This window comes from Fistularia commersonii, chromosome 28 (genome assembly GCF_037954325.1).
Source record: "Fistularia commersonii isolate RoL2024-O1a breed Wild chromosome 28, RoL_Fcom_v1.0, whole genome shotgun sequence".
Lineage (NCBI taxonomy): Eukaryota > Metazoa > Chordata > Actinopteri > Syngnathiformes > Fistulariidae > Fistularia > Fistularia commersonii.
Genome location: NC_141311.1, coordinates 2264225 through 2291065, shown reverse-complemented (window position 1 = coordinate 2291065; position 26841 = coordinate 2264225). Strand labels below are relative to the sequence as shown.

Below are 26841 nucleotides of genomic sequence, written 5' to 3'. Positions count from 1 at the left end.
GTTAGTGGGCAAATGTTTTATAATTTACATGATTACATTGAAAAGATTGGAACATGTATTTAGTTTAAACGTTTTTCTTATATAAGAAATATAATTGAGACATACTGGATCTTTTTTAGGAGTACGTGAAAAGAGCGATCATTTTGTTTTTCTATCCCTTTTTCATTCGATTGATTTTTATTCTCATCATTCCTCTCTTTCATTTTGAGACCTGATGAAAATGTTGTAACATTCAGAAAAGAAGTATTAACATAATAATATCCGCTACACTATATAAAGCTCTGGAAAAAAATGAGATCAGTGCAAAATTTTCAGTTTCTTTGATTCTGCTATTTACACACTTTATAGTTTTATTTGTATTTCTTATTTACCCCATTTTTTTATACTGTTTAAACAATTTCCTACTATTATTTATTATTGTTATGTCTTACTTGAAACTCTGGCACAACAATGTCCTTTGGGAAAAACAAAGTTGTTCTTGTTCTTATTCCTATTGTTGATCTTATTCTTATTCTTAAAGGTTTTTTGTTTGAGTATTTGAAATTTGCCTGTCAAGATGTTTTCAAGAAATTTCTTGAATTAGAAAAAGTTTGTGACTCATTTTTTTCCTCAGTTGTGTGTGCATTCGTTATGCATTTAAATAATAAATAACCTCTCAGAAAATATTTAAGAATAAGAATAAGAATAAGAACAACTTTATTTATCCCGAAGGAAATTGTTGTGGCAGAGTTTCAAGTTTATCAAATTTATCATCGATTTTGAAGAGACATTATTACGTTTTAACTGGATTTCTATCCATTTTAATTATTTCAAAAGTTCTAAGGCATCTTAATAACTTGTAGTATCACTGAAATATTCCAGGGCAGTCTACTACTGATCTCTCCATTATGATAGTTTTTTAAGAATGAGATTATGAAAAGCACTTAATAACAACATCTTGAGAAATAATTCTAACCCCAAAGTGGAGCATTGTTGATTAAAACCCAGAAATTGTACAAACTGAATGCAGCATGACATTATAAAACATGTATTTTCAACTCATCTTCATCTATAGACAGTCAGACATGCAAACGTGTCTTCATCCACATGTCCAGAAGGTACGAAGCTGCATCAGTATTTATTTATTTGTCATGGTGCAATATTGAGCCTATATTAGTTTTGTGCAACAGAGTTTGTCCGATGGTCTAGCTTTTGGGATTAATCATTCTATGATTGTCTAGCTTTTACTTTATACTCCGAATACCACATACCAAATACCAAAACACAATTTGCATTAATGTAGCTATTGTGCCATTGCTTGGCTAATATCCAGTTGCATACAAAAGAAAACATGTGCAAAGGATTCAGAAAAAAAAACGGTCGCTAAAGTCTGATTTTGATAGTAACAAATGAATAAATTCCCAATTCTCCCTGCAATTGACTGGCGACAGGTCTAGGATGGACTCCAACCTTCCCTGCAACTTTAAGTGTAAAATAAGCGGTAGATAATGGTTGGATGCGATGATTCTTGACAGAAAAGAAAAACAACCATTGTCACGACATTTTGAAATGTCTTCATGTTTTGTCTGTGTTTCCGAGTTACATTTCTAATGTTTCTACTTTTATACTATTTCAGTTCTACCACTGATATTAGCCCGGGCTGCAGATAGCCCATTAATCCATTTAGATGGATGAGCTGGCAAAGCCAAAACAATAGAATAACCCAAAGGTCCACAGCTAAATGCCTTAATGAGGGTGAAGATAATGTTAATTTCTTTAAGATTCTTATCTCATCTGAATAGCAAAAAGGAAGATATGAAAACAATTAGCAAAAGAGGATCTTGTGTTGGTCCCTAACTTCTTCCGGCAGATTTTTTTTTCGCAGTCTTCTTTCACATTTATCGAACTGAATCACAGAAGCAACTCCCAAACCAATTTAATGTATTAGCAACAGCTTGCTGGCCCCGCTGGAGGGAAGTGAATCATCTTGTTAGCTCATCTTTTTTCCCCCACCAACCTCCTGTGACTCATTTGCAAAACAGTGGAGGGGGGATCTGCTGCCCCGCCAACAGAACATCTGACACTGCGGTAGTCTGCCAGCCTGATATCAGTACTTGACCACCACACACACGTATACACAGTGGGCACACAATGCATTCATACATTCACTGATGGAGGACAACTGCTCTAGGAAACAAACAACCACCTCATGCATTATTCCTGAGCAGCATGCATGAGTCATTAGCACAAAAAAACAAAACAAAAAAACAAACCCTGCAAAATCATTAGTTGACCTCCATCAGTAATTGCCACATTACCTTTCAACATAATGTAAACAAAGTGTTTTGTCAAGGAGTGCGAGGCAGAATGTTTCACTTCAAAGTGTTCAAAGAAAAGTAAAATCCTAGTTTCCATGTGAATTTTCTTTCTGATTTTTTTCTGATGCCACTACTACTACTACCACTTCTACCAATTATTACTACTACTAATACTTCAATAAATAATATTACATACATTTATAAAGCACTTGCCATCAAAGTAATGTATGATAATTGTAATAATAAAAATAACGATGATGATGATAATTATAACAATAATAATAATACATATTTTTATAAAGCACTTCTCCAGTGCTTTATAAGTGCAGTCCAACTGTGAAGGGGATAATAGTAGGATGACATGTCTTTTACAAATGAATATCATGGATAATTACAACGGTTGTAACCTTGGATGGAAAAAGGTGTGGTGAAATGTGTGTCTGATAGTATATTTTCTCTGGTGTAATTATAGCTCTGTGGTAAAGAGGACGGAGGGGGAAAGGTTGAAGCTTCTCAATGACACATTTTTAATGAAAATCAAATGACTGGAACAATAACACCATGGACACTGTCAAAGCAGGGGTACTCTTGCTATGAATACTTGATGCTAGGTGAGTTTTTCATCTTCATCGTGGCAACAGAGTGGAACAAACAAAGTTAATTTGTTTTTGATACAATGCAATAAAATACAGAGGAGTTAGTACCAGGGTTAACCTAAACAGTGATTCACAAAATGAATCTGCTTTATGGAAAACTTGCTCTCCAATACCACGAAACAGAACTCTTCCATGATGCACAATAACACATATGCTTAGATGGTTAACTATTTGGTTACAAATAAAAGTCCCAAGAGCACCCCGCACACAACCATAAACAAATGAATAAATGAAGCCAACAACTTTTTATTTTGTTGACTTTGTTTTGTAGACTTTGACCTGTCAAATACTTGCATCTATCAGATATTAATGCTGTTCATGTGGGCGCATCAGAGGCATTTGATAGAGCAGCAGAGGTTAAATAACACAGCAGACATTGTATTAATACCAGTAGATGTAAGACAGACTTGCAATTTATTTAAAAATTATTTGTCTTGGTCAGTGGTTGTCAGATGGTGGTGTGCACATAAGTCTTTTGTTTGTGCAACAAAATGAAGCTTACACTTTGAGGCTACCACTGCAAGGAGCATTGTTTCATTTCAATGAATTCATGGTGAGCAAAATAGTCAGGGGATTTGTACTGTTGCAAGACCTACTATATTTTGCACCGTACCGATATATTTGCTATCTTTATTGTTGAACGTTGGTATATTTATTATTTTTTAAACTAGTAAATGGGCAGTCCCAGCACTTCCGGTCAAAGACACGTGACCAGTCGCAGCCGGCAGGGGGCGGGACTGGAGCGGAGCCTGTAGACACAACTAAACTTTCTTGATTTAGTAACTGCTGGCGAGGAATATATGACGGTTTGTTGTTCTGATGTGGATACATAGTAAAAAAAAATTCAAATGAAATATTTTTTATGAATATGATATACATTGCCGACTTAGCTCCGTGTTATGACAGTGAAACTCGGTTAGCTTGTGTGTTTGCTTGCCATTAGCCTGCTAAAATCGTGATAAAAAGTTAGCTCTTGTTGTCTGAGGGAGTCTGTTAAGAAGACAATGTGACGTTTCTGTTTTGGAAAAAGTGCGATCTTTTTGCGTATCGCTGAGAAACAGCTTACAGATTCGGTATATGTTGTCTAACGGTGAAGTAAGACCAATCCAGTGACGTTTGGTCGCTCTCAATGACAGTAGCTAGTGGAGTCCAGTTGTATTTTAAGAGTGCTTCCCTCACAGAGTCGTTTTTGACCACTGTTTATAATTTGTGACATTATTTTGACATATTGTTTATTAACCCGAAAGTGCCTGATTGTTGAAAAGTGAACAACGGCGGACTAACTGAATTTAGTTTGCCTAGCTGCACATCTGAATGCTGAAGAACAAGATACACTGCATACGTTTTGTTCCCGGTTGTTACAATTTGAAAACTTGATGTTTCTTTTCTTTTGCTCCGAAAAACGTGCACATTACTGTCTCAAACTATAGTTCAGCGCTAAAGTCATACAATAAACAGTTTGAATGAATAATGACCACCACTTGCTCATCAAAGCTATGCTTGTGATCCAGCATTGCAACAATGGCGTTAACAGAGAATGCGTCCAGTGAACAAAGACCTGTAAATGACGAGAAAGAAAACACCGTCAGGTAAATTGCCTCTTGATTTTATATTATCTTTAAAAACTGGAGTAATGTCAAAGCCCCAAGTGTTTGTATATGTCTATTTTATGGTTTCTTTACATATCTGTGACCGTAAGTAAAAAGTCCCTTCCTTCTGGACATTGGCGGACAAAGGTTTTGGAAAACACTGACGAGCATTTATCTATTTTCTGATATTGCAACGCTAATTGGATTGTTAGTTGCAGGGCTAATGTGTATGCTATGCTGACTATTGCTGACTATCCCCGCCTCCCCAGGCCTGACGATCTCATTGAGATGTTGGCAGCAGGAACCAAAAAGGTTCATGAAGAAGTGGAAAACACCCAGTATGTTAAGGACTTCCTCAAGGGACGCCTCCGTATAGAAATCTTTCAGGTTAGCGCAAAGAAAAACACAGAATAACATAAATAGATGTGCCTCAAAAAGTAAAAGATTTCGCCTTTGCAATCCTTGGCTCCCTCCATCAATTTAAAAAAAAAAAAAACTGGCTCTGTAGATGTGCACAATCCTGTTGACAGACCGATAAATGAACAACTTGTTAGATTTTTGTCTGAAGAAACTGAAAGAATAGGTGACTAGCATTTAGTATATGTTTAACATATGTATGTAGGAAAGGCAAAGAGAGTTGAACTCTTGTCCTTTCTTCCACAGCTTGGGTCCATGGCTCTGTATTTTATATACAGCGCCATTGAAGAGGAGATAGAACGGAATAAAGACCACCACCACATTGCACCCCTTTATTTTCCTGTAGAGCTGCATCGTCACGAGGCCTTGGCTCGTGACCTGGAGTACTTTTATGGTCCTGACTGGCAGAGCCAGATTAGCTGTTCACAGGCCACCCAGCGCTATGTGGACCGTATACACCAGGTGGGGCAGGAAGACCCGGTGCTGCTGGTGGCCCACGCCTACACCCGCTACATGGGGGACCTATCTGGGGGACAGGTGCTGAAGAAGGTGGCGCAGAGAGCCTTGAAGCTTCCACCGACGGGAGAGGGCCTTGAATTCTACAAATTTGATGCCATCCATAGCGCCAAAGCATTCAAGCAGTTGTACTTCAATAGGATGAATGAGCTGGAGCTGAATATGGAGACAAAAAAGAGGCTGCTTGATGAAACTGTCAAGGCCTTTCTATTTAACATGGAGGTAAGACACCAGCACAGTGGGAAAGAAGTTAAAAAGGTGGAGAAAGAATGACACTTTTCCATTGCAATGCAACGTAGCTTATAATGCAGGCATTCATCATGAAGGAGGATTTTAGAGTAGTTGTAGTAGTATTAATAGAAATGTTACGTGTTAACGTTGCTATCTAATGATCTAATTCATGTGACACAGCCCTGCCCAGTTCCTAAAAGATTCGGTCGGCCAAATGTTTCATTGAGTGCCGTCGCTTATTTTTTAGCTGACTATTGGTGAAATATCCCAACTATCCTTGGCTGGATTTTCAAGAAATATGCAATAGAAAGGCATTCACGCAGTATGGGCTATTACAGATATAGTCAAACTTTGAGTATGCACGACAGCCATTTGGACTTCATTCATTTCACATCACAGATTATCTTACAAACACAATGTATGGTGAATGGTGATGGCTGGCCTCTGACAGGAGCATAGACAAATGCATGGAACATTCACAGGGGTTGACATTGTATTTTCAGTTGCATGTTTTTGCCTAGGAGCGAGGGAGTGCTGTTATGTTTGAAACAAACAAACCCATACACACTTGTGCCCATAGGTGTTTGAGGAGTTGGACGAGATCGGCAAAACCATGGTGGAGGATGTTCTCGATGGTGGTATGCCGGCTCACGGAGCAATGGATGGAGACATCAGCAAATGTCCATACCACGCCGCTAAAATGGGTATGCTAACATTAATCTATGCGCTACCTATGATGACCCCCAATGAATCATACTTGGTGACATTATTTAATTTTCATATTTTTTGTGGTCCTTTCTTTCTCAGCGGCATCTGTTGGAACAGCGTATGCATGCCAGCTCGCAATGGTGGTATTCCGACATCCCACAGGACAAGTCCTTTTTACCACTTGGTTTGCTGCTTTAGCTGGACTAGCTGCATGGTATCTGATGTGATAAAGCCAGGGGGAGAGTAGTAAATCACAACAAACTGTAGACTGTTCCATCCATTCAGCACTCAAAACAGGCCCAGGTGTGTTCAATGTTACATTTTTGCCAGATGTAACGTAACTGGTTTTTGTTATTTCTCAGTGAAATTCCTATATTAATCTATAGGGTCGTTACAAATATCCAGCAACTCCATCTGTCTAGGTCCAACTTGTTATATCCTCCAAACTTGAAATTTCTCTACCTCATTTTGTGATATTTGTGATATTTTCTCCAGATTTTGAATGACAAAAATGTTGCTACAAATATCCAGTAACTCCATACGTCTGTCTAGGTCCACCTTGCTATGTTATATCCTTCTAAACTTGAAATTTCTCTACCTCATTTTGTGATATTTGTGATATTTTCTTCAGATTTTGAATGACAAAAATGTTGCTACAAATATCCAGTAACTCCATACGTCTGTCTAGATCCACCTTGTTATCTTGTATCCTCCAAACTTGAAATTTCTCTACCTCATTTTGTGATATTTTATTCAGATTTTAATTGACAAAAATGTCGCCACAAATATCCAGTAACGGCATACATGTCTAGGTCCACCTTTTTATCTTGTATCCTCCAAACTTGAAATTTCTCTACCTCATTTTGTGATATTTTATTCAGATTTTGAATGACATTTTGCAGACTTGACAAAGCACAGTACCCTTTATCATGCTGACTGTAAGTTTATTTCATGACATGATACATGGAGAGTTTAAAAAGATATTTTAAAAAAACTACTATGCATATGTTATGTAAGGCTAGCTTGTCAGTACTGGTCTGCCTCTAGTGAATTTCTGCCTTGAAGTATTTGACTTTGGCAATAAAAAAAATTAAGGCAATGGTTTATTCGATATCATAATGTCAATAAATGTCGCCAAATGCTGTATTTTAACGCATGCCCTGCAGAAAAAACTTCATTTGTGTCACATCATCAGATTTCATCATACACAGAGTGGCTGTAAATGCTGCCATGAGCTTTATTATTTTTCTTAAAACTGAAATGTGATAAGAATCAGTAGTTAAATGGCTGCACAGCTACACTTTGACAAGTGTAAGATTAAAATACCAACTCGAGATCTAACAGATCAGCGGATGCATGTTTAGTTGCACAGGTTTTTGGATGAGGCATACTGCGTTTGTAAAACCGCAAGGTATTACATTTATAAAAAAAAAACAAAAAACCGAGTATCTAGTTATCAGCTTTAGCTTCCAAAAGAGCCTGTATCAGAACAAGAAAAAACGTTGCAGCAGTTTCTCGTCTGCCGACCGGTCTAGGTTATACACTGCCCTTGACAGAAAAACAGCCATTGTCACAACATTTGAAAGATGTACATGTTTTGTCTGTGTTTCCAAGGTATCTTTATAATCTCTTTGCTTTTATACTATTTCAGTTCTATTACTGATATTAGCCCGGGCTTCAGATAGCCCATCAATCTATTTAGATGATCCTCCCTAGATGACCCGGCAAAGCCACAGCTAAATGCTTTAATAAGGGTGAAGATAATGTTAAATTCTTTGAGGTTCTTACCTCATCAGAATAGCAAAAAGGAAGATATGAATACAATTAGCAAAAGAGGATCTTGTGTTGGTACCTAACTTCTTCTGGCAGCTTTTTTTTAGCAGTCTCTTATCATATTTATCGAACTGAATCACAGAAGCAGCTCTCAAACCAATTTAATGTATTAGCAACAGCTTGTATTAGCAACAGCGGGCCCGTGTCTCCCCGAGCCAGCCTCGACCCGGTCCCAAGCCCGGATAAATGCAGGGGGTTGCGTCAGGAAGGGCATCCGGCGTAAAACTTTTGTTAAAATCAAATATGCAAATCAATATTAATAACCAGATCATACTGGATCACAAATTAGTAGCACAAATTAGTAAAATTGAAGTGAGGAAGGCACTGAAGAGGATGAAGAGTGGAAAAGCAGTTGTTCCCAATGATATACCTGTGGAAGTATCTAGAAGAGGCAGCGGTACAATTTCTGATGAGATTATTCAACAGGATCTTAGAGAGTGAGAAGATGCCTGAAGAATGGAGATGAAGTGTGATGGTGGCCATTTTTAAGAGTAAGAGGGATGTGCAGAATTGTGGCAACTATAAAGGAATAAAGTTGATGAGCCATACAATGAAGTTATGGGAAAGAGTAGTGGAAATCAGACTGAGACCAGAAGCCAGCGTCTGTGAACAGCAGTATGGCGTCATGCCTAGTAAGAGTACTACAGATGCAGTATTTGCTTTGAGGATGCCAATAGAGAAGGCCAGAGGGAGTTTCATTGTGTTTTTGTAGACTTGAAAAAGCATATGACAGGGTGCCAAGAGAGGAGCTCTGGTATTGTATGAGGAAGTCTGGAGTGGCAGAGAAGTATGTTAGACTGGTGCAGGACATGTATGCTAGCTGTGAGACAGTGGTGAGGTGTGCTGTAGGAGTAACAGAAGTTAAAGATGGAGGTGGGACTCCACCAGGGATCAGCTCTGAGCCCCTTCTGTTTGCAATGGTGATGGATAGGCTGACAGATGAGTTTAGACAGGAATCTCCATGGACCATGATGTTTGCAGATGACATTGTGATCTGTAGTGAGAGCAGAAAACAGGTAGAGGAAAATCTAGAGAGGTGGAGGTATGCTCTGGAAAGGAGAGGAATGAAAGTTAGTCGCAGCAAGACAGAATATATGTGTGTGAATGAGAAGAACTCGGGTGGAACGGTGAGGCTACAGGGAGTGGAGATCAAGAAGTCGGAGGATTTCAGGTACTTAGGGTCAACAGTCCAGAGCGTAGGAGAGTGTGGAAAAGAGGTGAAGAGACGGGTCCAAGCAGGTTGGAATGGGTGGAGAAAAGTGTCAGGGGTACTATGTGAAAGAAGACTTTCAGCCAGAATGAAAGGAAAGGTGAACAAGACAAGTGGTGAACCAGCGATGCTGTATGGCCTAGATCATTAACAATGACGAAAAGACAGGAGGCAGAGCTAGAGGTCACAGAGATGAAGATGCTGAGGTTCTCTTTGGGAGTGACCAGGATGGATAGGATCAGGAATGAGTCTATCGGAGGAACAGCACGGTAGATGTTTTGAAGAGGTCAGAGAAGCCAGACTGAGATGGTTCAGTCATGTACAGAGGAGGGATAGTGAATGTATCGGTAGACGGATGCTGGAATTGGAGCTGCCAGGCAAGAGGTCTGGAGGAAGACCAAGGAGAAGATTTATGGATGTATTGGGAGAAGATATGAAGGTAGTTCTTTAGAGAGAGGAGGATACAGAGAATAGGGTGAGATGGAGAAGGTTGATTCGCTGTGGCGACCCCTGAAGGGAAAAGCCAAAAGGAGAAGAAGAAGCAGCAGCTTGCTGCTGCTACTACTACTACTAATTCTACCTGCTACGACTACTTCTAATAATAATAATACATGTATTTAGAAAGCACTTGCCATCAAAGTAATATATAATAATAATAGTAATAATGATGATGATAATAGTAATAATAATACATATATTTATAAAGCACTTACCATCAAAGTAATGTATAATAATTATAATAATTATAATAATACATATTTTTTGAAGTACTTTCCATCAAAGTGGAGTCCAACTGAGAAGGGGATAATAGTAGGATGACATGTCTTTTACAAATAAATATCATGGATAATTACAACGGTTGTAACCTTGGATGGGAAAAGGTGTGGTGAAATGTGTGTCTGATAGTATATTTTCTCTGGTGTAATTATAGCTCTGTGGAAAAGAGGACGGAGGGGGAATGTTTGAAGCTTCTTGACACATTTTAAATGAAAACCAAATGACTGGAACAATAACACCATGAACACTGTCAAAGCAGGGGTATTCTTGCAATGAATACTTAGTGCTAGGTGAGTTTTTCATCTTCATTGTGGCAACAGGGTGGAACAAACAAAGTTAATTTGTTTTTGATAGTATGCAATAAAATACAGAGGAGTTTGTGCCAGGGTTAACCTGAACACTTTGAGGCCAGTGCTGCAAGGAGCATTGTTTCATTTCAATAAATTCATGGATAATAGGTTGCAATATAATAGGTTGCAATAACTATTATATTTTGCACCGTACCGGTATAATTTTGCTATCTTTGTTGTTGTTGAACGTCGGTATATTTACTACTATTTTTTCAAACTGGTAAATGTGCAGTCACAGCACTTCCGGTTAAAGACACGTGACCGGTTGCAGCCGGCAGGGGGCGGAACTGGACCGGAGCCCGAGGACACAACTTCACCTTGATTTAGTAACCGCTGACGAGTAATATAGGATGGTTTGTTGTTCTAATGTGGATATATATTAAAAAAAAATCTTCAAATGAAATCTTTTTTATGAATATGATATACCGTGCCGACCTAGTTACGTATTATGACAGTGAAGCTCGGTTAGCTTCTGTGTTTGCTAGCCATTAGCCTGCTAACGTCATGAGATAAAGTTAGCTCTTGTTGTCAGAGGGAGTCTTAAGAAGACAATTTGACGTTTCTGTTTTGGAAAAAGTGCGATCTTCTTCCCTGTCGTTGAGAAAGAGCTCACGGATTCAATATATGTGGTTTAACGGTGAATTAAGACCGTCCACTCCAGTGACGTTTGGTCGCTCTCAATGACAGTAGCTAGTGGAATCCAGTTGTTTTTGTGAGAGTGCTTCCCTGGTTGTAAACACCAGAAGGCCCCTGATGTGACTGCACATAGGAAGGCTTTTCCGATGAGAGCTCAAACCACGGTCAACCACAGAGTATCAGCCTTAACATTGCCTGACTTTACTTTTCAGAACAAATAAGGTCCTCTACGTGCTGAACCAACTGACAGACGGGGGCTGTGAACGTCATCTTCAACTCAGGAACAGAGCCAGGAGTGACAAGGACTGGAGCTGTTCTAGCTCCTCTTTTTTTGGGAATTTTGTTTCATAACCGCTGGAACTTTGGTATGTATTCATCAAGTTGTCTTTGACCACTGTTTATAATTCGTGATTTTAAGTTTGACATCTATTTGATTAACCTGAAAGTGCCTGATTGTTGAAAAGAGAACAACAGAGGACTACCTGAATTTAGTTTGCCTAGCTGCACATATGAATGCTTAAGTACAAGATACACTGCATATGTTTTGTTTCTAGATATTATAATTTGAAAACTCCCAAGCCACCAAACAAACTTCTGGAGCTTACTGCTTGTCACAGGTTGCCTTTTGTTGTTGCTGTTTATTTTTCTTTTGCTCCCAGAAAAACTTGCACTTCACTTTCTCAAGCGATAGTTTAGCGCAAAGGTCGTGCAATAGACAATTTGAATAAGTAATGACCACCGCTTGCTTATCAAAGCTCTGCCTGTGATTCAGCATTGCAACAATGGCGACAACGGAGAGTGCGTCCAGTGGAGAAAGACCTGTATATGATGAGAAAGAAAACACCCTCAGGTAAATTGCCACTTGATTTTACATTATCTTTAAAAACAGTGGAGTATGTGGAGTAATTTAAGAGCCCCAAGTGTCTGTATATGAATATTATTTGGTTTCTCTACCTGTGTGTGACCGCAAGTAAAAAATCCTTTCATTCTGGACATTGGAGGACAAAAGTTTTGGAAAACACTGATGAGCATTTCTCTCCATTTTCTGACATTGCAACAGTAATCAGATTGTTAGTTGCAGGGCTAATGTGTATGCTATGCTGACTATCCCCGCTCCTCCAGTCCTGACGATCTCTCAGAGATGTTGGCAGCAGGAACCAAAGAGGTTCACGAAAAAGCGGAAAACACCCAGTTTGTAAAGGACTTCCTCAGGGGACGCATCCGTAGAGAGCTCTTTAAGGTCAGCGCAAAGAAAAACACAGAATATCATAAATAGGTGTGCCTCAAAAAGTAAAAGATTTCACCTTTGCACATCCTTGGCTCCCTCCATTAATTTTAATGAAAAAACCTGGCACTGTAGATGTGCACAATCCTGTTGACGCACCGATACATGAACCGCTCGTTAGATTTTTGTCTAAAGACAAGAGGTGACTAACAATAAGTTTATGTTTAAAATATCTGTGTAGGAAAGCCAAAGAGAAATGAAGTCCTTGTTCTGTCTTCCACAGCTTGGGTCCGTGGCTCTCTATTTCACATACAGCGCCATGGAAGAGGAGATAGAACGGAATAAAGACCACCACCACTTTGCACCCCTTTATTTTCCTGTAGAGCTGCATCGTCACGAGGCCTTGGCTCGTGACCTGGAGTACTTTTATGGTCCTGACTGGCAGAGCCAGATCAGCTGTTCACAGGCCACCCAGCGCTATGTGGACCGTATACACCAGGTGGGGCAGGAAGACCCGGTGCTGCTGGTGGCCCACGCCTACACCCGCTACATGGGGGACCTATCTGGGGGACAGGTGCTGAAGAAGGTGGCGCAGAGAGCCTTGAAGCTTCCACCGACGGGAGAGGGCCTTGAATTCTACAAATTCGATGCCATCCATAGCGCCAAAGCATTCAAGCAGCTGTACCGCAGTAGGATGAATGAGCTGGAGTGTGACATGGAGATAAAGAAGAGGCTGGTGGAAGAAGCTGTCAAGGCCTTTCAGTTTAACATGGAGGTAAGACACCAGCACAGTGGGAAAGAAGTTAAAAAGGTGGAGAAAGAATGACACTTTTCCATTGCAATGCAACGTAGCTTATAATGCAGGCATTCATCATGAAGGAGGATTTTAGAGTAGTTGTAGTAGTATTAATAGAAATGTTAATTGTTAGCGTTGCTATCTAGTGATCTAATTCATGTGACACAGCCCTGCCCAGTTCCTAAAAGATTCAGTCGGCCCAATGTTTCATTGGGCGCTATCACTAATTTTTTAACCGAATATTGGTGAAATATCCCAACTATCCTTGGCTGGATTTTTAAAGGAATATGCAATAGAAAGGCATTCACGTAGCACGAGCTACTACAAATATAGGTCAACTTTGTGCATGCATTTCAAACCACATTATTACATTACATTACATTACATTGCATTTGGCAGACGCTTTTATCCAAAGCGACTTACAATAGAGGACATAGGGACTGCAAATACATGATTATCATTATCTGGGTCTTGTTTTTTTTCCTTTGGTTGCCTGGGGTTGAATGGTGATGGCTGGCCTCTGACAGGAGCATAGACAAATGCATGGAACATTCACAGGGGTTGACATTGTATTTTCAGTTGGATGTTTTTGCTTTGGAGCGAGGGAGTGCTGGTATGTTTGAAACAAACAAACCCATACACACTTGTGCTCATAGGTGTTTGAGGAGTTGGAAGAGATCGGCAAAACCATGGTGGAAGATGTTCTCGATGGTGGTATGCCGGCTCACGGAGCAATGGATGGAGACATCAGCAAATGTCCATACTACGCTGCTAAAATGGGTATGCTAACATTAATCTATGCGCTACCTATGATGACCCCCCAATGAATCACACTTGGCGACATTATTTAAGTTTATATTCCTTTTTTGTGGTCCTGTCTTTCTCAGCGGCATCTGGTGGAACAGCGTACGCACGCCAGCTTGCAATGGCGGTACTGCGACATCCCACAGGACAGGTCCTTTTTGCCACTTGGTTTGCTGCATTAGCTGGACTAGCTGCATGGTATCTGATGTGATCGAGCCACAGCAGGAGGAGGAGGAGAAGGGCAGACAGCAAGGAGAGTCGTGAATCACAACAAACTGTAGACTGTTCCATCCATTCAGCTCTTAAAACAGGCCCAGGTGTGTTCAGTGTTACATTTTTGCCAGATGTAACGTTCTTGGTTTTTGTTATTTCTCAAGTGAAATTCCTATATTAATCTAAGGTCGCTACAAATATCCAGTAACTCCATCCATCTATCCAGGTCCACCTTGTTATTTTATATCCTCCAAACTTTTCATTTCTCTACCTCATTTTCTTTTGGAAGTGATTATTTTCTCCAGATTTTGAATGACATTTTGCAGACTTGACAAAGCACAGTACCCTTTCCATGCTGACTGTAAGTTTAATGCATGGCGTGATACAAGGAGGGTTTAAAAAGATATTTAAAAAAAAAAACCTACTATGCATATGTTATGTAAGGCTAGCTTGTCAATGCTGGTCTGCCTCTTGTGAATTTCTGCCTTGAAGGATTTGAATTTGGCAAGAAAAAAAATTAAACTAACGGTTTATTCGAAATCATAATGTCATTAAATGTCGCCAAATGCTGTATTTTAGCACATGCCCCGCAGAAAAACTTCATTTGGGTCGTATAATCCGATTTCATCATACACAGATGGGCTGTAAATGCTGTCATGAGCTTTATTATTTTTCTGAAACTAAAATGTGATAGGAATCAGTAGTTAAATGGCTGCACGCCTACACTTTGACAAGTGTAAGATTAAAATACCAACTCAAGATCTAACTGGTATCAGCGGATGCATGTTTAGTTGCACAAGTTTTTGGACGAGGCATACTGCGTTTGTAAAAACGACGAGTTTCTATTTATCAGCTTCAGCCTCCAAAAGAGCCTGTATCAGGAGACATACGGTCGCAGCAGTTTCTGGTCCAGATTTTTGGTATCGCTACCAAATTCATCAGCAGGAATGCTCAACGGGTCCGAGTGCTGTGTTTTATTAGGAGCCTTCCCTCAGCTGCCATGTTTTTGTGTATAATTTTGCAAATGATACCTATAATCACTGTCAACCAAATCTGTTTGTTTCTCAGACTGTACTCGGCCTCCTTGGCTGTTTTTAACTTAAACTCAGTATTTGCAGTTGCACGGTTAAACTTTGTGTTTTTTTTTTTTTTTTTGGTTAAAACTTTGCTTGTGCCGTTTTCTTTTCATTTCGGATACCACGGCTACACCTCAACCGTATTGTTAAATGACATTCCTACAAATGAATTTGTAATATACTTTACTTTTGCGCAAACAGCTGTAGTGTTTCTGAACGCGGACACAGAGAGGACTAACATGGAGATTATCTAACAGTTTTATTTTAAGTTCACGTGAGCCTGTTGGTATTCTTAAGACACTAGTTGCGTTTTTGGAAAATTGCATGCCGTGGCCATCATGAATCAGATCGCAGAGTGGAATGCTTTCCTGTTTTATACCGGTTATCGTCAACTCCGTGCTCCATTCTCTTGTGTATCTGAGTGAACAACACCTGGTAATCAGAAGCTGGTGTGGTTTCGTTGTATGAGAGTGAAACTCTATTAGTTTCTTCGAATAAAGTATACGCAAACCTCGAATGTTGTCAAATTTGCCCATGTGTGTTTTTCCTGAGCCTTAACTTTAAGATACAGTTTCAAATTGTGAGTCTGGGGAATTTCAGAGGACAGTTGGCGGGAAAGTGCAAGAAGAGACATTGAGGTTTCCAGGAACACTTGTTGCGCAGAAACGGCATGATCTAAAATCGAGCGCGTGGCCTTCCACTCGTCACTGCCTTTTTACAAAACATTTCTTGACATTTCCTTAAAGACTTTTATTATAGGTTTTAGACATTTGGTGTCACAATAACGCAACTGTTTTTATATACAGATGTGTGCAAAAGTCCGAGGGAAAGATGGGGCAACACACTCGAGTTTGACTGTCCACCTTTGTGACCCTAAATCTGAAACCAAACGTATCCTGGTCCTGGAGCTGGCCGCTCGGGCCAGACGTGTTCTGCTGCTGCAATTGGTGACCCCCATCTTAGTGAACAATGGATGAATTTATAAAAGCATTAAATTATCTAGACCAAGATGATAATCACATCACAGATTTAGATGGTTTTTCTGTATCGTCAGTCTTGTCATTTTTGCATTTTTTTTTTAATCTCCGTGTTAATCTGCCGATCATCCATCAACTAAAAGACAGTATGCACAGAATGCTAGGATGACGCAAGTCTTTGTTGCCAAAAACGGACATTTGACCGGAAAGGGTTTACTCCACTGAACATCTGCTTCTGTATGCGATCACCCAGGCAGAGGAAAAGAGCAGGCAACCCAGGACTATTCCCAGCAGGGCTGCGGAGGCGGGTCTGTACTGAAGGATATGGATCCTCCAAAACTCAATCCCCCGCTGCTTTCGACGGTTCGATTTTCCATGCTTCACGCTTTTCTCTCGGCCTCGTGAGGAAGCATCTCAGTTCCAAGACCTCTTGCCTTTAAGAAGAGAGAGGGTATTTGAAACAGACCGCTCGAATGCTGGAAAATAAAAAGGAACCGTGCTTCACGCTGGCAGTCGAGCAACGGCGGGGGCATTTCGGTTACCACGGTTACAGGCTGTTAAGAAGAACCAAATCTCGATTTTCCAGAAAAAGCCTCTGTTCTGGCGCCCCCTCCTGGTCACAGAGTAACACCTCCACCTCATGACAGCTCGATGGCTGCATTTTCGAAAATGTACGACAAAAAAGGGGGAGAAAATCCTCACCTGTAGTGGTTGATGTAATTCCATTGACTGTTCCCTCCACTTCCGTTTCGTCCTCGGCGTAACTCATCATCAGCGCTTTCTGCCGGTCTGTCAGCGTCCTGCGCGAGGAAACCCGTCAGTGGTCGGACCCCGTGGTGGATTGTGATATCGAGTAAAACATTTTTTCATTAAAGTTAAGAGCTAAGACAAATAAGTATGTGACATTGTATGCAATGCGTGCGTCTCATGTCTTACTTGGGAACTTTGATTTTGACGTGGACATAGTGGTCTCCGAAGCCGTAGCCGCTGACTCGAGCTATCCCCTTGCCCACCAGGTGGATCCGGTGGTCCGTCTGGATGCCTGCAGGGATCTAAAAAAAAAGTTTTTTTTTTTTTTTTAACGGCACCCGTCTAGTTTTCTTCTTCTGAGGAAAACCGTGACTGTACTCACTGATAGATTTAGCGATTCATAAAGGCCTTGTGTTCTCGCCGTGCCGCCCAGGATGGCTTGTGCCACAGAGATGAGCAGGTCGGAGTGGATGTCTGCACCGTCCCTCCTGAACACTGGACTTTTTTGGACCTGGATGACAAAGCAGCTGTTTGACAAGCGTATCAACAGTTTGTCTTCGAGCCCTCCATTGTGAAAGCCAAAGAGCTGAGGAAGCTCAGTGCCTTATACCAGCGCTCCAGCTTTTTTTTGCACCGGGGACCAGTTTAATGCATGAAAATGTTTTCGTGGACCGGTTAAAGGCGTGGGGGCTCAAATAATAAAACTTGTCAGTTAACAGTATTTCATCTGAACACTGCCACTATACCTGACATGAGGCAATAACAATTATTTTGCACTATCATAAAAAATAACGGATAAATAAATAAAGATAACTTTTTGAGGTTTCACCGTTCACCGCAAATAATGCATAGCGGGCGTGGAGCTTTGCTTATCACCTGTTGCGATGAACCTGCAACTTAGGTGGGAATCTTGATATTTTCTGTTGAATTTAGATTTCTATGTTGCTGGCTGTTTGTGACGCTTCTGTGGTCTCGGCCCGAAAAATCTCTCTGGCGACTTTTGTTTCTGGCTCTTTTTGTTTTAAGCGCTAGCTTGCGGTAGCTGATGTGTGTAATGGCGTGATAGAGTTAAGTGCAGCAGTATGGCGAAGGCGGGAACAGTTGTTTTTCCAAAATAAGAGCCGAAAGGTCGAATGAAAAAAAAACGCATCATTTGTGCCAAGAAAGATTTCCTGCCTCATACAACACAACCACGCACGAGCACCCGCACACCAGACACTCTTTTAAACACAACTACAATTATTGGCGGTTGGTGAATATTCTCACCCGAAACGTGATGAAGATTTCTTTCTTGCCCACTTGCATTCTGACTGTCTGGCTGTCTTCCACTCCTGAAAGGCGAATTCAAACCCAGGGGTGAGACAATGTCTTCGTGCTTTGTGTAAAAGCATTTTCAAGCCCACAGGACTAAATCTGCACCCTGCTTGGGTGCAGATTTAGCACTGGTACCGTCGAGCTGTGAGTGTAAGGTGCTGAATGCAATCAAACCGCTGGCACTCGCCTGCAGGCACGGGGACCATCACGTTCTTCTTCTGCTTGGTCTGTCCTGATCCGTGGCACGAGCGACACGGGGTGGAAACCACCGTCCCTTTGCCGCCGCAACGATTGCACGTGGATCGCATCACAAAGGGCCCGGTGTTAACCGTCACCTGCGGAGAAGAATGTCCCACTTCAAGCCAGAGCAGCACGGATATTTGTCGATGAGGGAAAACCACAGATGTAGTAGAAGTATTACCATGCCGGAGCCGTTGCAGTGGTGGCAGTGCTGGACTTTGGTGCCTGGCTCGTGGCCCTTACCGTCACAGCGTTGGCAGGCTGCATCCAAGAAAACGGATATTTCTTTGTTGACACCCTTTGCTGCTTGAGTGAAGGTCAACTCCATGATGTACTACGATGGGAGAGATATTCAAAACTTTGGTTAAAACCCATTCCAAAAAGAATCCAAAATATATCCTTATACGCTTGGCTTCTTCTACTCTCCACGCTGTGTTTTCTGAGTTTGGGTTCATGTTAAACTAGGTCAGGGGTCGGCAACTTTTACCGCTTAAAGAGTCATTTGGACCCGTTTCCCAACAGTAAAGAAGACACCGGGAGCCACACAACCCTTTTGAAATTTAACATAAATGAACACGGCATATAACGTTTTCTGTTTTTTTGGCCTTTATGCTATGTATCCAAATGCACAGCGGACAGCAAAGTAGGAATTTCATTGGACAGGGAAACAGGTTTCTACACCGCGCATGTGACAATAAACGCTTTGAATGAATAAACAAAATGTGTCGCAATGAACAACTGCAGAGAAAACTAAATGACATTTCCGCATGCAAAAAAAAACATTTTGAACTCCGAAAAAAAAACAAAACAGTTGGTTAAAGGTTACTCATAAGGAAAATACTAATTGAGTCCTTCTTGTATTTATGAAAAAATGCTGAACTTAAGTTATCCACCAAAAATGGCGTGCTCTGTGTGTGCTGTCGTCCTTTTACTGGCGCGTGCAGTCGTTTAATAAGAGCGACAAAAATATTTTAACATGTTTTCTTTAGATGTTGCAAGATCGCCATCCTCTTCAAATTTAAAATTACATTTTAAAAATGAACCAACTAAAATAAAATACATTTTAATCAAATACTATAAATACTAGTATTTTCAAAAGCCACAGGGAGCTTCAGATGAGACGTCGCAAAATAGCTAAATTCCCCTTCGGCGTGTTGGACTAACCTCCTGCGGCTGGTCAAAGATGGCATTGAAGTCGCCAAAGCCTCGGCGTTCTGAAAATTCCCCGAAGATCTTGCGGAACAGCTCTTCTGGGTTCACGTTGCTGGTCTGTCCCGACCAGTACTGCTGACCCCCACCTGCCTGCCCGGCATCGAACCCCGCGGAGCCGTACGTATCATACTGCTTCCTCTTGCCTTCATCACTGAGGATCTGTGACAAACACAAATATCACGGATACCATTTGCGCTCCTCTTATTTACATAAATCAGAAACTATAGATGTGTTCATGTGTCAACATCGAACCTCATAAGCTTCTGCCAGCTGAGCAAATTTCTCCTTGGCTTGTGGGTCGTCTTTGTTTGTATCAGGATGGTACTTTTTGGCAAGCTGAAAGAAACAGCAAACGCACTCGAAAATGGGTCCTGCGAGGAAATTTCAACGGCTGGAATGCAAAACCTCCTATCTGCAAATTGTTCGATTTTGGGCTTTTGAATTGAATGGTGAGAAATGGGATGGCTCCACATTTTCAGTCTATCTGCAATGTAATCCCACCTTTTTTTTTGACATAAATGTCACATGACAAAACTCCTGTGTGCACCATGAAGCAGAAAAAATTAGGAAGAAAACACTTATCTGCATTGTCAGTGGTAAAAATACATGCTATGTATTTTTAAATTATAACATTGAAATATAGTCTGTGAACAATAGAATATTCTTGAACATCTTTAACAAAGACTACACTATAATCAAATGAAATGATTTTGCATTTCCTGAAAAAAGTGTTTTTTTTTCAGATAGGACGTTTATATTCCAGCCGTTGACATACAAACTCCAAATCTCTGCAGACCTGGTAGTAGGCTTTCTTGATCTCTTTCTGCGTTGCTGTGCGAGGAACCCCGAGGACCTGGTAGAAGTCCTGCTTGCTTCTGCCGGTCGTGCTGGTGTGAAAGGACAGGCGACACGCAACATTGGTAGACTTGAAACCTGAAAGATGTCAAACATAAAGGAAGAGTAAATTTGTGGATTAAGAGGAGCGCAGATGCATCAACAAAAAACTGTTGTGACGTCTGAAAAAATCATTTTCCAGCTTCCTTTGCTGCTGCAGCGACGAGGTGATGCTCCACCAAGCAGTTCAGCAGAAAAACTACCTAAAGCTCAGGTAATGAAGCGAAATCAAGATCCATATGAAGTTTAAAAGGACAAACTGGCGTTACAAGATGTAAACAATGCACCAGTGGCACATTATCCAAATCGGGATTAGAGTACTCCTAATCTTTATAGAACAGCCACCACGAGATATTCTAGTTTCAACTTTGACGTTAAAAGAATTATGCTTGCCCCAACACTTGTCTGAGATGAGATGATGAAATGTACTTTAATAATCCCATGCTTTTTGCAACAGAATGTTGCTAAAATACAACTCATAGCGACAGCTTCAATAGCAATTAAAGCGATAGCTTCAATGCCAATAAAAGTGATAGCTTCAGTGGCAATAAAAGCGACAGCTTCGGCGCGTTTCGAGTGGAAGCTTGCGTCGACGTCGACCAGCTAAAATGATTTAGTTTTACGGCTTGTCACATGAAAAATAAGAATAACAACAGTTGGCTTAGCTTTAGCCTAACCTTGGCTAGGCTAGGCTAGCTAAGTAGCGAGTAGTCAAGGCCAATAGCATGCGCCACCTGAGAGCCCTCTCAATGTCAACGCATCCCCCGCTCCGCCGCACACTGAACCTCCTGCCCGCCACATTTTCCCCACTCCGTATGTGGAAAAACAACGTCCTCCGCCACGACTGACGGAGGAAACGGCTCCGGGAGCCAGGCATTGTCCAGAGGACACGACGAGCGCAATCCAGCGTGAGAAACGGCGAGCAGCCGAGGACGCCATCATTGCCTGACTGACCGGCGCTCCCGGAGCACTGCGCATGTCCGGAAGTAAGGAGTAAGTTCCGACAGCGTTAACTTAAACTCACACTACTCGTGTAAAACTTTCTATAAAAGCAAACGTTAGTATCTTATAGCTTAAAACCGCAATAAGTGTGACACAAGGAAAAACGTGTAATGCGTGTGAGAGCGTAATCTTGCGTCCAATCGCCGGAACCCCGCCCGAGCGGGCAGCTCCGCAGGACAAAACGAGGCGACACCGCCGCCGAGCTGTCAGCTGCAGCCGGAGCCGCTGACTGGAAGCGAGCAGCCTGACAGCGACACCCGGAAGGCACCTCGAAACACTCCCAGAGGACAACATGAACCGCTTTAAGACCTCCAAATTCAAAAACACCACTCCAAAAATCACCAAGAAAGACGTGAGTACCCCCGCAGGGTCCGATATCCCCACTTTAAGGCGACCGTTAGCACGCTCATGAACGTTAGCTTTGCTTTTTTGTGTGCTGGCGTGCCTTCACGGGATGTTGGAACTTCCTGCATCTCAAGGAAAAGAAAACTGCATAATATAGAGGGGAAATAACGAAATGCGAAAATCCTAAAGTACTCACTCGTCCACACACACAAACACACAAACGCATTCCAGGATTTCAATAAAACTACGAGCCATGTGGTTGCAGAGCTGGTAGCATAATAGCTGATGTTGCGGTGACGTCCATCATCATCGTTATCTGAGTCGACCTCAGTGATTTCCAGCTGTGAGTCGCTTTTGCACTGATTGATCAGACATCTGCTGCAGAACCGGGCTCAAATCTGCTGGAAATACCTTCAATTTATATCTGCAGCTTTGATTGTGTCTTTGGGAGCCCAGGACTTTCTCGCCCTCCGTCTGCTCAGGTGCATTATGTAATCCCCCCTCTTTGTTTCTGCAGTGAAATCCCTTGCACGTTCAGTGGGTTTGGGTGTTTGCATCTGACCTGACACTATTGTGCTGTGAGACTTGACCCTTTTCCCCGCTGCAGAAAGCACGCTTGTGCACCTGAGGGGATGCAGAAAGTAGGAGTTTGCAGCATGTAGAAAGTTTGGTGGATGCGGCTTTTTAATCCTGGGGGAAAATGCATGGATCCTGTGCACATTGTGATAGAAAATCTCGTAAATCAAGATAAAGCCGCTCCAATGCACGTAGGGATGCTTCCAGAACCTTTGATAATATACTTTTTTTTTCCACAGAAAGTGTCAGACGGCTGACAGTTTTGACCCCAGCATAAAAAGCTATTGAGCGAAGCGATAAATTAAAAAAGCTGACAGAGCTCGCGCGGGTTTGCTTGTCTTGTAGAAATACTGCGAACATCTTATCCCGATTAAAGCAACGTTACACTTTTACAACGAGGCAGCCTTAGCGGAGCCGTAAATCACTTTTCCCCGTTTCAAATTGCTCTGCGACTCATTTGGGGCTCGTGGCGGTCTTTCGGAGGATCAGCCGAGGCTGTCGGAGCGTGTCGAGCAGACACTCCGGCCTCCTCTGAATGTTATGAAAGACTTCTTTGCTGCGCCACACAGGGAGCCTTTCCACTTCCTCAGCGCTTTGCTCCTTCAGAAGCACTTCTGCATCTGTGAGATCCTTTTTTTTTTTACTTCTAATAAAGAAGGCAAACCACGTTCCTTCTCTGCAGCGTGCCGACTTCGCTCCTGTATAGACTTGTCAGGTGAACACCGGGGATTCTCCTCGGTCGTCAAGCGGCGCCCGGCTCTCTTGTGAACCGTTTTTTTTGTGATTCATCTTCTCTCTGTTTAAAAAAAGAAAAACACACACATCCGCTACCCGGTAAGGGATTGGTTACAAGATCAAAAAAGTCGACTAAGTAGAGTTTGAGAAAAAACACACACCAGAAATGCTTCCACAAGAAAGATGATGTATTTTATATATAATGTATGATGTTAGGGTCTTGCTCACGTGGAAGATGTGTGTGGACACACACACACCTCCGGTAAGCATCTGAGAAAGAGCCCGTGTGAGAATACCTTTTTTTTATGTCTATGTGGGCAGCGTGTCCATTCCATGGCGACGGGTAGTGAATTAACCTGTGCATCTGTGTATCAGAGTGATTAGTGACGCTTTGCGTGATACATTTTTAAAATAAAAAGTACTTGTATCTGCGTAAACAAACAGGCAGCGTTGTTGAAAACTACCAAGACCAGTGAGAAAGCAGTGAAAGCTGCTATAAAGTTGCTGAACTCGTCTCTAAATCCAAACAGCCACACACCGTAGCAAAACATTAATACTACCTGCCGGCAAAATCATTGGAGAAGAAATGCTCGGCTCTGGCGTTGATAAAGAAATAGCCAGTTCTCTCAAATAATACTATTTTCAGACATATTGATGACATGTCTTCAGACATTGCAAAATAGTGTTCTGGAAAAGTTGCACATCAGTGAGAAAATTTGCGTTGCAACTTGACGAATCTACAGATATTAGATTTCACACTAAGTTAATTGAGACTACGGTTTCATTCTAATTCGTTAAAAAGCCGTTTTTGACATATTTATTTGGTGGTGTGCCGTGTGATTTTTCTCATGCAAAATATGTGCCGTGGCTCAAAAAAGGTTGGGAAACACTGAAATAAATCATCTTTTGCATTTTTGGTGTGCAGATTTTTTCAACCTCTACATCACCTACCTATTTTTCTTTGTTTCTTTTATTCTCGTCATTGCTATTGTCCCTGGTTGTCTATTTTTCACCCTTACTTTTCCATTCTGTTGGTGTTATTTTTCTCACAGCTGTCGATTTATTTGTGGATATCTTTGCTATTTTCTGTCCTCAATCAGTCTCTATTCATATTCCTATTTATTTTTGACGCTATAACTGTTACGCTGCTGTGACGAAAGAATTTCCCCTTTTATCTTATCTTCTCTCTGTGTCATCAAACCCCAGGAATGGATCACCGATATCCGTTCGGGCTCCTTCCCGTGCCAAGGAAACCACATCAAGGCGAGTTCCACGCTGGTGGCCTTCAACTCGGAGCAGGCCGGTAAGACGTCGACAACCATGGCGACGTCCTCTGATATTCTTTCCACATTTGCAAGACGACGAAAGATTCAGGCCGATGTTTGTTTTTCCCCCGTGCGTCCTCAGGCGGAGGCATGCTGGGCCTCTCCTCGGTCAAACCCGGCGCCGGAGGCCGGTGGACCGTCACCCAGATCTCCTGCCACTCCGGTATCCTTCAATCTGTCGCTCCCCTCCGTCGCCGTGACGACGTATCTTCCGGACGTCCGTGAAAGCTGCGAGGTCTCATTCTTGAAATATCGTTTGTTTCTATCTATCCCCGATCAGATCTGGTGACCGACATGGACTTCTCTCCTTTCGACGACAGCCTTCTGGGAACCTGCTCCGCGGACGGGACGGTGAGCTCTTCCTTTTATTATTATATTATTATTATTATTATTAGCCGTTTTCCGTCTCCGCCGCTTCCTCTGCTCGGTCGTTGCGTGCAGGTCGCAGAAACTTGGAAGCTTCCTGGAATATGTCGCATCCTCACACAGCTGTGCACATGCTGCTTCACTGATGCTGATATTTAAGCTTCAGACGTCAAAATAAAGTATACAGAGCTCTGGGTCAGATCTTCTGTTCTTCTGACAAGCATCGAAGTTAGTCAGTTTACGAAATCTGACTGGCTCCGTTTCCACGACCCCGTGTTTTTTTTTTGAATACAAAGAATCAAACGTGCAGTTGCAGGTGGACTTGAAGACGTTATAGACGAAGTGAAGGAATTCAAATCCGGTTGCAGAGACGAGATGATTTCGACAAGAATTCAGATGATGGAGAATCTTCACAGACGGTTGTCACGGTCTTCTCCCAGGATGTATCTCCTTGTTATCAGACTCCTGGCGTCTTTTGGGTTCCCCAGATCTGGGCTGCAACTCAAAAATGGTCACGTCGGCAACACACTCGCCTCCTTTATCTAAAGAACCCTCAGTACCTACGTGCTTTTTTTTTTTTGTTTATCATCTTTGGAGTTGTTATCCTTTTCTGTTTCCATGAAGCCCTCGATTATGACGGTTTCTGACGCGCAACGCTCTTTTATCTGTACTTCTCTCCCCTGATCTGTCCGTGCACATTACAGGACTGTCTCAGGAAATTAGATTATTGTGATAAAGTTCTTGCAATTAAAGAAAACAAAAATGACTTTTTCATGATGTTCTAATATTTTGAGATAGGATTTTTGAGTTTTTCTTAAGATGCAAGCCATAATCAGCAATATCAAAATAATAAAAAACTTGCAATATTTCAGTTGATTTGTAATGAATCCAGAATGTATGACATTTTTGTTTTTCTAATTGCATTACAGAAGATAAAGAACTTTATCACAATATTCTAATTTTCAGAGACAGTCCTGTATATTGTTTTGGTTGAGGACACGTTGCTGATGCAGCCCTATTCTTACAACCTCTTCATGCACTCAACACGGCTTAATGAATTTTATCGTAATCATTCGTTAACGACTAAGTGTGTGTTGATGATGATTGAGCATGAATGTAAAGCGCGGTGATGAAATGCGCGTGAAGCCGAGAATCTCCCACGGATACGACAGAATGTAGGCTTCCATCTGATGGTAAAAAAAAACAACAAAAAACAAAAATGTAGAAGCAGAAAATACAGAATTAGAATAAACTATTTATCCGTGAGGGACAATTGGGGGAGTTTTTTTTTTTTTTTTTGTGCAGCGGGAGAGGAGGTGAAAGGGGAGATGGCTGAGATGAGGAGAAGATGAGGAAAAATGTATATTTAAAGAAAAATCTAGAAAAAAGCTGAAAACAAAAAGAAAAGTTGAAAAGGCTACTTTGTGCGCCGGCACGAAGAGCAGTGACTCGGAACAATTCGCTTTTTAAGTGATGTTAATGATCCCATGCTTGGGAAATTGTTTCACAGCAGCAAGACATACAAGAACAAGCTAAAAATGCATGGAAAAAATAAATAAAAGAAATAAACTCTGTCTCTCATATCGGTGAGAGACAGAGTTCACTATCTGTGAGGAGTCGGCATGTTCTCCTCCCGCTTTCCTCCCGCAATCCAAAAACATGCAGCAGGTTAATCAGGAAAAAAATGGAGGAAAATTGCCTTGAATGAGCGAGCGAGTGAATGTTTGTCAGTATTTGCGAGTAACCGATTAGTAACCGATCGGTCAGTAAC

The 26841-nt window shown here is 41.5% G+C and overlaps 4 protein-coding genes across 4 annotated transcripts in view; 3 read left to right on the top strand and 1 right to left on the bottom strand.

Moving 5' to 3' along the window:
- The first annotated feature begins 3673 nt into the window (after window positions 1-3673).
- Window positions 3674-7526, top strand: LOC147217147 (heme oxygenase 2-like). Its single transcript, XM_086176128.1, has 6 exons — window positions 3674-3759; window positions 4465-4542; window positions 4812-4929; window positions 5206-5697; window positions 6287-6410; window positions 6514-7526. The coding sequence occupies exons 2-6, from the start codon at window positions 4475-4477 to the stop codon at window positions 6639-6641; spliced, it is 930 nt and encodes a 309-aa protein (XP_086032254.1). The 5' UTR covers window positions 3674-3759; window positions 4465-4474; the 3' UTR covers window positions 6642-7526.
- Window positions 7527-11383: 3857 nt separating this feature from the next.
- Window positions 11384-15846, top strand: hmox2b (heme oxygenase 2b). Its single transcript, XM_086175379.1, has 6 exons — window positions 11384-11585; window positions 11993-12070; window positions 12343-12460; window positions 12729-13220; window positions 13898-14021; window positions 14129-15846. The coding sequence occupies exons 2-6, from the start codon at window positions 12003-12005 to the stop codon at window positions 14254-14256; spliced, it is 930 nt and encodes a 309-aa protein (XP_086031505.1). The 5' UTR covers window positions 11384-11585; window positions 11993-12002; the 3' UTR covers window positions 14257-15846.
- Window positions 15847-16069: 223 nt separating this feature from the next.
- On the bottom strand, window positions 16070-21679 carry dnaja3a (DnaJ heat shock protein family (Hsp40) member A3a). The gene is made up of 11 exons (XM_086175378.1): window positions 21456-21679; window positions 20624-20760; window positions 20080-20163; window positions 19780-19986; window positions 18797-18949; window positions 18563-18710; window positions 18328-18392; window positions 17444-17572; window positions 17248-17363; window positions 17014-17111; window positions 16070-16745 (listed from the first exon to the last, which is right to left on the bottom strand). The coding sequence occupies exons 1-11, from the start codon at window positions 21661-21663 to the stop codon at window positions 16726-16728; spliced, it is 1365 nt and encodes a 454-aa protein (XP_086031504.1). The 5' UTR covers window positions 21664-21679; the 3' UTR covers window positions 16070-16725.
- A 39-nt stretch (window positions 21680-21718) lies between these two features.
- The window catches only part of coro7 (coronin 7), a 138902-nt gene continuing 133779 nt past the window's right edge, over window positions 21719-26841 (top strand). Inside the window, exons 1-4 of the mRNA XM_086175778.1 lie at window positions 21719-22075; window positions 24586-24682; window positions 24787-24867; window positions 24985-25055. Of these exons, the coding sequence (XP_086031904.1) occupies window positions 22016-22075; window positions 24586-24682; window positions 24787-24867; window positions 24985-25055 (309 nt within the window). The 5' untranslated portion in view covers window positions 21719-22015. The remainder of the gene's footprint in view (window positions 22076-24585; window positions 24683-24786; window positions 24868-24984; window positions 25056-26841) is intronic.